Genomic DNA, 12,437 nt, shown 5'->3' on the forward strand with positions numbered 1-12,437 from the left:
ATGTGCCATCTTGCCTTCCTTACAGCTTTTGTCATTCTGGATTTAGATTTTCGCAAAAAAGGATTTATACTCGCCAAGCTAAGAAGCTGTGCATGCATTCATGCATGTGTGAGTAGTGGGGGGTGCAATCTTATCAAATTCTGTACACAACCTACAGCTTTAAGGAATGTTTACTTTTAGGATAATAAATGCTGAAATAGTTCTGTTGCTCATCTCTTCACATACCCCTTTATCAAAAAGCTTTGGCTGTGCTATCCGCTTGATGTGTGTATTAGTGTTATTGCTGGCATGTATGAAATGTTGGCCTTAGTAAGGGGCTCACACCCCTCCCATTGTCTCCTCACCAGCATCTAAGCACGAGGCAGCTCATCTCAACGCCATTCGCACAGTCTGTCCGGAGCTGGGAATATTGCACCTTTGTTGTGCCTCGGCGTTTGTATGAAGGAAACAGAAAGAAAGGGGGTTGTTGTCGACTCGAGTTTAATAAACGGAGCAGAGGTAGTAACAGGGGTGAGACTGATGCCTTAGATAGAGAAGATCAGACAAATCTGCAGCATGTAATTAGTGTTAATGTTTTAGTGCATCAAGGACAATGATCTGAAGGTTCAGCTGAGACTGATTCTTATCAGGGGTGACAGGCTCAAATTTTTTTAGGTCATTACAAAGCAGAGTGTAACTGACAGCACTGGGCTCATTCTAGGATTTGGAGATGCAAAAATAACCATTTCCCAAAAAGTCCCATATTCTGTGTTATATATTCCAAGACTGGCTAGCTCGCCAGAACTCTGAAATAAGGGGCTGTTCAGAGAGAAACATTGAAATATTGAACATTGAAGAGTAAAACATTTGGTACATGATGCAAAAAAGTGCAGGTATAGCAACATAACACTTACAGTAATAGTACTGTATGTGCGGCATTTTCAACGAATGTGGTACATCACAAACTAGACAGCGACATTCTGTTGGTGAATGCCACACACTTTTTAATAGGATTGAGCAGCAAAACACCTGCTTAAAAGCAAACATCTAGCTGGCTAGAGCTGAATTTGTGGGTTCTACGTGAATTACACACCGTGTGGGGAAGCGCAATAGTGAAGGTGTCTCGCCATTATCTTTATAGTGATTTCTGTGTGAAAGAGGCTACAAAGGCTGGTGAGGAGCCTTCATCATGCCACCTTCGCTCACCTTTAGTAAATTACAAGGGATCCACTAATGCAGGAAAAATAGTAATACTACATCAGGAAATTACTGCATGTTGCAATACTGCACATTGCAGAATTCATCATTTACCAGATGCCCACTTTGAATGATACCTTTTAATATATTAAAAAATTATTAGCAAGTTAAATGGCTAGGCTAAAATATATATAATATATGTTCGATATATATGTCCGACATCGGACAATACTGTAACGCGCCTTGTTGCCTGACATGGCCTGGCCTACGGGCAAATAATGACATTTACTGATGCCAGTGGCCGATGTTTTGTTGTGCCTCATCAATACACAACTGCGGTTTTAGGGGATCCTATAGGTGGTCCCTCTAATAAAACTTTCATAACAGAGATGGCACACTCACATGGTCTGGTTTCCTGGAAAATATCAGCTGTATGGGTGTATTTCACTGTATAGAAGAAATATCAGTGATATATAGTTTGTAAAACATGTTTTAGTAACATTATGTTTAATTTGTTTAAAATTTATATTTAACTACATTTACACTATATTGCCAAAGGTATTCACTGGCCTTTCTTCTCGTGCTTATGAACTTGAACAACATTAAATTTTTAATCAATAGCGTTTAATATGATGTTGGCCCAACCCTTGCAGCTATAACAGCATCAAGTATTTTGGGAAGGCTGTCCACAAGGTTTAGGAGTGTGTTTATGAGAACATATGACCATTCTTCCAGAAGCGCATTTGTGAGATCAGACACTTATGTAGGACAAGAAGGCCTGGCTCATAGTCTCCACTATAAATCAACCCAAGGGTTTTCTATCGGGTTGATGGTTACGACTCTGCGCAGGCCAGTCAAGTTCTTCCACACCAAACCTGCTCATCCATGTCTTTATGGACATTGCTTTGTGCACATTCATGTTGGAGCATGAAATTGTTTAAAATGTCTTGGTATGCTGAAGCATTAAGAATTCCTTTCACTAAAAGTAAGGGGCCAAACCCAACTCACAAAAAACAACCCCACATCAGTTCCAACACTGGTGCGTTCAAGTTATGAACTCAATTTATGAACAAGTTTATATGCATGTGAAGGTAGGTGAGTGAATACTTTTGCCAATATAGTGTATGTTTAACAAGAAGTTTTTTGGGGCTACACTGTATGTAGGTACCTAATTCTTCTCATTCAGTGGGTAGGTGCATAGGAGGCTTTCAAAACAGGTTTGTTTACAAAAAAACAGTTTTTTTTACACAATGTTTGCAAAAAGATTAGATCATGTAAAAGAATTTTATATTAAACGCTGTTTTATAAATTTGTACGATTATTCAAATATAGTGTAATTAGGGGTTTAAATCAGTTTAAACAATGCAGTGATTTTTTTTTTTTTTATTATAAAGATTTCTTTATTTCCCTGACACACAAAGGGGAATAAAGAAAAAAGAAAAATAAACATCACCAGTTATTATTTTAAACATTGGTATCAGTATCGCCCCAGACTTTTGCAATACGTGCATACCAACATTTTTGCTTTACTGGGTCCCTGGGCAGCTACACTCTATGAATTATAAACAAATAGCTTGGATGTAGACTTCCCTTGTCCCAGATCCCCAGGCCACTGATTCGACCACCCTTGGAAGATCATTCGATAAGACACCAGTTCTTTTACCCTAGAATCTTACATCTTCTTTGCTCGCTCCTATATGTTGATATTTATTTAATAAAGTGCTATTTATACAGGGAATTAGACTGGTTCTGTGCCAGTAACAAAAAAAAGTTATGAGTTTAAATCCCTGGACTGCCTGAGACACTGTTGTGCCCTCGAGCAACTCCTCGAATCCATCGCCTCAGCCTCAGACACTTTGTCCATGGCTCAAACAGAATGTGGTATTTTTTTGTACTTGCAGTGGCATTCATTTGATACTTTTCTGTAGACTGTTTTCCATTGGGAAGAGAAAAAAAGTCTCTGGACTGAAAAAGTATGATCTTGTCTTTAAATGATTTGGGTGGTGGTTTTTAAAGTTATTGATGGTTCTTGATGCTTTAAATAACCTACAAATGCATACCAATTATCTGTGGTGTGATATAATTACAGTATAGGGTTTATGATATAAACTCATGCTAAACCATCACAAACGTTCTACCTACTTATACGTTTTAAAGTACTGGAATACCTACTACACCTCTAGGTGTACACCTCCTGTTTAATTTTCTTGGACGGTCCTCGCAGAAGCTCATGGACCTTGCAGAACTTCGCAGAACGTCGGGAGGTCACTTGCTGGGGATAAGACCGCATCTCACCGTGAGTCAAACTGCATAGGTGAGATACGAGTATAATATACATGGAGACTTGTGACTATAAAAAACTATGAACCACACTTCTCTTATAATAGCAGTTTAGTACACAATGTTGGATTTAGCCATTTTAACAGATTTGTCCCACCCTGTGCCAACCCTCAATTTCTAACATAGTATTGAGGAATAGTTCTATTGTATAGTATTCTATGATGCTCATTTTTGGCTCTCATTTTCAGCCCAGTCCCTGTACCTGATCAGTTTCAGAGAAATGTTTGTGTATGTTAAGCCACACAGTGACCTATGAATCATTCAAGCATAACTGTCTAATTAAAGACATGAACAAGTGAGAAACAAGCGCAGATGATGACAGATAATCATGCCAGTAATTAGTATACTGGTGATGCTGAATGCTAAGAGGTTGGAACAGACGAGAGGGGAAATGCGGTTGCATTTGAGGTGGTTGCATAAACAATTTTTATTTATTGTATCTTTCCATATGTTGGAGCCTGTCGGAGTTTCATCTACAAATATTTTAAATGTCAGTAAATTTCATGCTTTGATCAAGTTGTTCTGTGCATTAGTGTAACATAACAGTAACATAAATCTCATCCGTTTAGTTTGTTATCACCAGCTGTCACAGTGTCTACAATACTCCTTCACTACAGTTAGAATAAAATCATTAAATGCAGCCTCTCCTGAGAAAGCTAGTGATCTGGTCCATGTGACTACTTAGCCCACACCTACTCAACTTAATGTCATTACTATTTAGCTCTGTCTCTCTGTCAATTTGGATAAAAGCATCTGCCAACATAATTAATGTCAAGTGGGTCGGTATGAATCAAGTTTATTATAAGTACAGTATTAGCTGACTGCAGTCCTTGCAACTGCATTCATCATGAAATGCTAAAACATACCTTAGACTAGTAGTTACTCGCAACTGGAAGTATGATCGATGAAACAAAGAAGTACACGTGGCACGTAATGCAATCATGTGCATTGCTCATGCAATTATACTCACTGCCCAGTGAGCACCACATCCTCGGTGAAACATGAGGCTGCACAGTGATGAACACTGTAATGTGGTTAAAGGGAAGCTGAATACTTTTCTCAAAGGACTAAACAGAGAACAATGTAATTTGAGCAACTTGGAAACACGATGAGCGGATTCTTTCATAATTTGAAGAAGAAAAAAAGAAAAAAAAAACACAACATCAACAACAATACCAACACAATATCCAGCTTTATGTTCACTGCTGGATTGACTTTCCATTTCTAGCACAAAAGACAGAGACAGAAAGAGAACAACTACACGTGACTGCAGCTCATGCTTTCCTAGTCTTCACAAGTCCCAGGAGATGGCAAAAGTGCTGGTGAGCATTCGGAAAGCACATTTTGCACATTACGGCACAGAAAGGAGGTCAGAGCAGCTTACAAAAGCCTGAAATAGCATATTTTTGATAAACGAGGCAGGAAAGCAGAAAACACTACAAGTTGGAGTTTTGTGGTGGTGTATTGTACAAGATCAGGACAGCACACTTAAACTCCTGACATGGACAGTGCAGATTCCTCATGCCATCTCTTTAAGAAATAAGAATAAGAATAATGCAGCACCCTTGGCGATAACATGAGTCTCCATTCCATGCAGTTGATTATCATAAAATGTTCAAGAATCTGCAATTTTTACAAAATTTTTACAAAATATGCAATTTAATTGATCTTTTTGAAAAATGTGTTGAACTTAACCTGAGTAAGCCTTTTCTACCACTCAGTTGAACCATGCTATTTTGAAAAAAAAAAAAATATCCAAAAAATTACAAAATGTGCCTTTTTAATTGTTTCCCAGAATGCCACAAGGCACAGTATAAAGCAGATCTAATGCCCTGCGACTTTCTTTCAAGACATAACCTCAAAATAAGCCGCACATGCTAAATCTAAATGTTTGCTAATGCTAAAAACAAATATTGTTTTCCCACTGAATTTGCACATCACGTTATGCAATTTTATTCTTTGTAACTCACCCACATCCTATTGAATACACAAATTAGGACTTGTTATCTGGAATATTATTTAATTAGGCAGTGTATGCTCTGCATTCTTGCTGTTATGGCAATAATGTCGCGTAACAAAATAAAGTCTAATATATTACATTCTTACAAGGTGCACCAGTGAGGGAACATCATCCAACAGTGAATCTCAGATTCTCATTTTAGAGGTGTGGAAATTAGTGACTTTCCAATCTAAAGGACAACTAAAATTCTCTGAAATCAAGCAAACTAGAATGCGACTAATAATTATTTTAACACCAAGCATGATAAGGATCCAGATGCCCTGGTTCAATAGCATGAAAACAACAAACCGTTTTTCAAGTAGTCTTAGCAATTAAGAGAAAGAAGCAGCTGCTTTTACATACTGTAACTAAAGTTTTGGTTTGTAATTTATTACTGAACTGTTTCATTTTTTAATCTGATTTGTCAGAAGTAGAGCGAGTGGAATGCTTGAACCCCTTATCGTAATCCTAAAACTCAATATATGTCATGTCCCCAAAAAAGGACAGCGTTTTAGACGTCAAGCAGGCAGTCCAACCATGGCTCTGACATGGTGAGAAACCTTCACGGTATCCAAAACACTAATGAAACACTGGGATAAGTGAATTAGTATAGCAGGGAATTATGTAGTGTTCTGTACAATCGAAATTCCAGGTTTTCCAGAAATTCCTGAACGAGGACGTCACTGGATGAAAGAGCCAGGAGGAAATAGTCAGAGAGGCTACCAAGAGGCCTACAGCAACTCTGAAGCAGTTGAATGCGTGTGTGCATGTGACACAATATCACAGATTGTCCACAAATGTGGCTTGTATGGGAGGTTTGCAAAAAAAAAAAGTGACTAAACTTTGCAAACACATCTTGACATGTAAAAAGGTGTTATAGTCAGATACTAAAATGTCATTATTTTTTTACAAAACCCAGCAAAAGTCTGGCAGGAAATCCAAAACAGCTCAACATCTAAATAACATCATTCCAACGGTAAAGCATGAAGGTGGTAATTTTCTGTTATGGAGGTGTTTCTCTGCAGCAGGGCCTGGAGCATGAGTCAAGATAAAGGATAATGACCCAAAGCAAACAGAAAAACTGACCACAAAGTGGTTGAAGGAGAAAAATAAATGAATGGTCTAGTCAGAGCCTAGACTGTACCCACAATGAAAATCTCTGGAATGACATGAAGACTGCAGTCCACAAATGGTCACCAAATTTAACTTAACTTAAGCAGTTCTGCAAAGAAGGGTGAAAAAAAATATTGCAAAGTCTAGATGTGCGAAGCTTTGTGTGTCAATAAGGTGCGTAGCTTCAGCTGATTGAGTTTACAAGGTTTTTTTTTTTTTAACAAAGGTGTGACTGTTTTCGTTAATTTCTTTTCTGACATGTTAGTGTTATATCTTTCACTAGGATGTTAAAAGTTGCACTATGTAAATACAGCTGTAGAAAACTAAAATGTGTCTGTCTTCATCCAAACTCCATTTAAATAAGGTGAGGCATTTTCAGCTGTGGATGTATCCACCATGACCATGCACTTTCGTTTGTTAATCGTTTTTTTCCGGCAGCCAGATCTAATGGTGTAATGTCAGTAAGCAGGTAATCATTTAATAATTGCAGAATGCATCTGCCTCTTGCTGATATGCTTTATGTTCAGTGGCAAAACCAGTTAAATGAGGCCATAAAACAAATTCAATAATCTGAACAAACTAATTTTATGCCAATGGCAAGGGCTTGTTGGAAAATCCAGAAGCTTGTACGCCAGACTCCGGTAAAAGCCAGGCTTCTGGAACCTGTCAGTCTGGAGTCCAGATTGCTCTCACTGCGACATTTCCCTCCTGGCCATTGCACATCTTCTATTTCCACTCCAGTCTCTAGTCCAGCACAAGCGGCACCGCGGTTTCAGACAGTGACAAGACTTTACAATTACTGAAGCTAAAGACGCAAGGCCACGTGCTGTCTAGTCACAAGCTCGTATGACTAAGCTCCTATATCTTCAGCAAGCAATTTTGGGTCACCCCCAAAAATAATCTGCACGTGAAAGCAACACAGCAATAAATAACCAAGACTAGCTCATTTAAAATGAATTGCTGCTGTTCTTTGTGGCAGATAGGCAGACTGGACATTATGTTTCGACCTGATGATTCAAAAGGGTCAGCATCAAGCAGACGGCAGGTCAGCGTCTCTCTTTCGTGCTGTCTTTTTTCTCAGTGGCTTAGTGTATTCTCTCCTGCTAAGATCAATGACCATTAAACATTCTTGCTGATGACATTATTCACTGAAAAAAAAAAATCAATAATGAGTAGCAAATTGGCAGAGATGACTTGCTCGGCTGACAAAAGCGCTTTTTACAAACATGATTGAATAGGATGTATGTCGAGCACGGAGCTTTGTGCTTCTGGGTCCTAATAAATAAACTATGAGGGGTGTTCAAGTCAAACTGGGATTTTAGATGTGCAGAACAAAGCAGTTGTAGGAATAAAAACTATGTTTATTTCTTTTATATAATCCGCTGCTACACTAATGCGCTTATCCCACTGTTCTCACTAATGTTCGGACTACCTGCTGAAACGCTGACCTCCCAGGAACTTCTTAAACGACCCAAAGATGTGGAAATGGTTTGGAGCGAGTTCAGGACTGCATGGGGCCTGTGGCATTAACCCACAATCCTGTAATGCGCAAGTGGTGTTTGTGAATGATGGTCAGTTCCCGCAGACAGATGCGTCTCTTCTGCAAGTTGTAATATTTTTTAGGAACGTGGTCATTTGTTTAGGTCATAATTTATGAGTATGTAAAATAAAATGAAGAACAACAAAAAAAAAGAATGTGTCTTCTATGTACACAGACCACCACATCAAAACACAAAAATCACAATTCTAATTGTAGACAAAGCCACTTGAGTTAACTATTTGGAGCAAAATGCATGACTGTGGGAGGAAACCAGAGTATCTGAAGGAAACCCACCAAGCATGGAAGAACATGCTACTGTAGCTCCACGCACACAGACACGAGGCAGGATTCAAACCCTCATTCCCAGACACACAAGGCCACCGTACTGGCTATATTCTTTGTGTGTGCGAATTTATTATTATTATTAGGCTTTGTTTGCTTGGTTCCCATGGTCAGAGACAGGATGGGATGGGTGGTTCATAGCTATTCTTGTTGTATGTACAGTATATTGTTAATTTGCCAGAACTCTGAAAATTGTAGAGATTAACACTATCTCAGACTGTAAACTGCAACTCCTGTACTTTTCATGTCCAGAATGTGACATCACCTATTAACTTTTCTTAATGAATAGTTCCTATCTTGACACAAATATAGTGCCATTCATGTCTTCTCATAATGGTACTTGCAAGCATCCATTTGTTAAATGGAAGAAAGAATAAGGAAGATTTGAGGATTTAAGCAAATGTCTTCTTCATAATAAAATGGCACGTTTTATGTTTTTGTTTAGTTTTTTTATCCTGAAAAACATAAGAGAATAAAATGTAAAAAAAAATATATACGACTCATAATTCTAACATAACCTCAATACAAAGTTCAAGGGTAACTCGTATACAAGTACAGTTGGTACTGTAGAAATAGGCCAGACGACTAATTCCCAATGTTCCCACTATACAGTAGTAGTAGTTCCACTATATCAACCACTAGTCAGGCCTGGAGATTCATACAGGCTGTCAGTGATATACTGTATATGTTAGGGGACTAGACACAGCTAAAAACAAAAAAACAAAAAAACACTTAAGATTTTTTGGGGCATGATGCCTTCATAAAAAAAAAATAAAAAAAACATTCGGAGTGATTGTGATTGCAGTTTTGTTTACTTAAAGTAGGCTGACAGACTTGGGACACAAATAAAATAAAAAAACTGTGTAAGTTTGTCTTGGATCATTCTTAATATACTATCATGCATCATGAGCCTTTTTGATATTTAATCATTGATAGACATAACATTGTGTTACTTTTCACAACCAATGACAGAATACTGAACTTGGGCTCCTAAACCATTCAACATCTTGAATGTGATACACAAATAGTGATACAGAAAGATGTGAAAAGGCCTTACTGGTGTCAGTGCTCCAATTACGTACTGTACGTCACCAGTCTATTTAAAAAGAAATAAATAAAATAATAAAAATAACAACAACTTCAGAGCACAGCGTACACCTGCAGACCTGTGGAAATGGATTCATCGAGGCATGACGAGAGTAACACCCACCATCTCTGTCTAACCTGCTATTATAAATAAAACATGCAAGGCAGCTATGGCAACACGAACAGACTGCAAAGTCTGCTAAAGAGTGACGGACACTAAGGAACTTTGAAATATTACTAATCGGACGCTCTGCTTTGAAAAAGGCTCGAAGGACAAGAAGCAGGCTACATGATTCAGGAGAGAACAATAAAGCAGGAGAGGACTGACGCACGGCGGCATCTGTTAATAGCTGAGAAAAAGAGAGAGGCAAGAAGTTTCAATGATCTAGGAGAGAGAGAGGAAGTGAATGTGAGCATTTCTGTTTGTAGCATTCCTGCTTCACTGGTCCTGTTGCAAATCTTTAAAACTTTTTTGGACCAAAGCTGAAAAGGCAGCAGTGTTAAAAACCTGTCAGATAGAAAAGTTCAAAACGCTGAAAACACCAGCGGCATCAAAAGGGCCAGGAAAGAAGGGATCATAACCAAACAAAAGACAGATGATAAAACAGACACACTCATTTAGACACACACATACAATTTACAATCTTACCTGTTTGGCTGAGTTGTGAGGTACTGCGACTCTTGCGGGACATGCCCACTACGGCAGCCATCTTTGCCCCAATGCTCGAGCGCCTCTTCTTAAGGCCTCCACCCACCAGGCCAACGGCTGTGTCCGATTGGCTGCCATCAGTCTTCTCCAGGCTGCACATATCCCCGCCAATGCTGGTGCTCTTGGTCAGATTGGTGCTACCCGTCATGCCCATTTGCCTGTTTTTCATTTTGGATGCAAAGTCGCTGTCAGTGGACGACAGGAGCCAACGGTAGGGAAGGAAAAAAAAGGGATGGAGAGAAAAGGAGAAGGGAAAAATAGTGAGCAAGGGATTCAAGGAAAATCAGGAATAGCGGGAAAGTCTTGAATGGAATAGGGTCAGTTTGGAGTTGGATGTTGGAAGTCCCAGTATAAAGTGCAAGCTCAGAACTGGCCTTTAAAACATGTGATATTGGAACAATTTTAGGGTCATACTGACAGTTTCTCGATGGGTACAGATCTGGAATACTAATCGCAAAAGTAAAATTCTTTTAGATTAAATCTTAGTATCAGCCTGTCGATGTTGAGGTTTGAAGCAAGTACATTAAACCCAATCTTCTCTGCTAGAGTGATTTTCTTTGGTGTAAATGAACTATTTGATGGCAAAATGAGAATTCCATTTTGCAGTTTGGAAAAAACTTTTTTAAATGAAGCAAAAGGTATTGCAAACTGATACAGAACATTTTGTGCATGTTTTTTTAAGGGGTTTAAAAAGCACAAATACCAAAATATTTCATTAAAATTATTTGGGTTATATTAGTGTAAATTTTGTGTGATTTTACAAAAAGCTATAACTCCATCTCCCAGTTTTGACACAAGGGGTAAAAATAAGTGGGCAGTTTATGGTTATTTAAGTATGCAATTTAGAACCGATAATACGTTGGTTGAACTAATAAAAAATACAGCAAACTCATGATCGAGGGAACAAGTGTTCAGCGTTTTATTTGCATGCATCTCATGTCTCTTATATCCAAAACATTTATGCATCTTTAATTTATGTATCAATATTTCTCTGCTTGACCCACAGTGCTTATACTAAAGTATCCCACATAGTTTTGTTAAAGTATACAACATGATGTTTGAATAAACTCCACATCAGACAATGTCCTACATTAAGCCACATACACCCATCATTTATTATTGCTGGAGTGACTGCAATGCCAGTGACAGAATAGACATTTCCTTTACCTGCCTTAAACATTCTCCAAACGCCTTTTGAACACATTTAAAGTGCCAAAGTGAATAAAAGTCCAAATTTGCATTTATCATTATTCTGATGTCACCTTGTTCAAATAAATGATTTAAAACATTACAAAATTTTCGTTTCAAATAAAGAAAGAAAGAAAAAAAATTTTTTTTTTAATCACAAAAATGTAAATAATCAGTAAATACAAACTGCCTAGAACAAAGTAAACCTTTGCACACCTTACACTCTATACTGTAGATCACTGCCATTTGCAGACTTGTTGACGTAACCTCACAAATAGAGATTTTTATAAATATTATATCAAATAACCTTTGTCCACGATGTACCCCTCCTCGTACCCCAAGTCTCCTGGGATAGACTTCAGACTCCATGCATACAAAATAAAGCAGTGGTACACTAGATCCTGTCTGCACTGCTATCCGGCACTATAGCTATGTTAGCTAGCTACAAGCTTATTAGCAGCAAGTACAGCTAACCTTATTAAAAGTGACTTATTTATTATAATCAACTTTTTCTATCTATACAACTATTGTGCTGTATGTTTTTTTTCTTTACAATAAAAAACAGGCTTGTTTGCCCCTAAATGCTTTAATACACTCTTGAAAATAAGGAAAATAAAATGTACGCTATAAAAATTCTGCTCACATTATAAAGTTCCTTTCCAAATACGTCAAATGCTGTTATTAAGGCAAGAAAAAAAAAGCTGCAGTGCTATAAATAGTACCTGTAATAGTTCCTTAGAAGTGTTCAGTTGCTCTGACTTATTGTGTATGTAAATTCAATTTACGGGGGTGCTTATATTAATTCACTAAGGAAGGAGTTTAATTATTAAGTCCCAAGCCTATAATCAAGAAAAAAAACAAATCATTCTGATTGTCCTTTAGTGCTAAATACTCTCCCGAGTGTCTCTGTCATGCCTGAATTCATGCTTCAGAGAACACCTGAA

At 37.9% G+C, this 12,437-nt stretch overlaps 1 protein-coding gene across 7 annotated transcripts in view; it reads right to left on the minus strand.

Moving 5' to 3' along the window:
* rims2a (regulating synaptic membrane exocytosis 2a) overlaps positions 1–12,437 on the minus strand; it is a 219,507-nt gene that overhangs the window by 26,914 nt on the left and 180,156 nt on the right. For 6 of the 7 annotated variants that reach the window (XM_053488382.1, XM_053488381.1, XM_053488390.1 and 3 more), the window contains one exon: positions 10,246–10,490. In XM_053488382.1, the coding sequence (XP_053344357.1) occupies positions 10,246–10,490 (245 nt within the window). The remainder of the gene's footprint in view (positions 1–10,245; positions 10,491–12,437) is intronic. The other variant, XM_053488384.1, reaches the window with a different exon arrangement.

This window comes from Clarias gariepinus, chromosome 26, assembly GCF_024256425.1.
Source record: "Clarias gariepinus isolate MV-2021 ecotype Netherlands chromosome 26, CGAR_prim_01v2, whole genome shotgun sequence".
Classification (NCBI taxonomy): Eukaryota; Metazoa; Chordata; class Actinopteri; order Siluriformes; family Clariidae; genus Clarias; species Clarias gariepinus.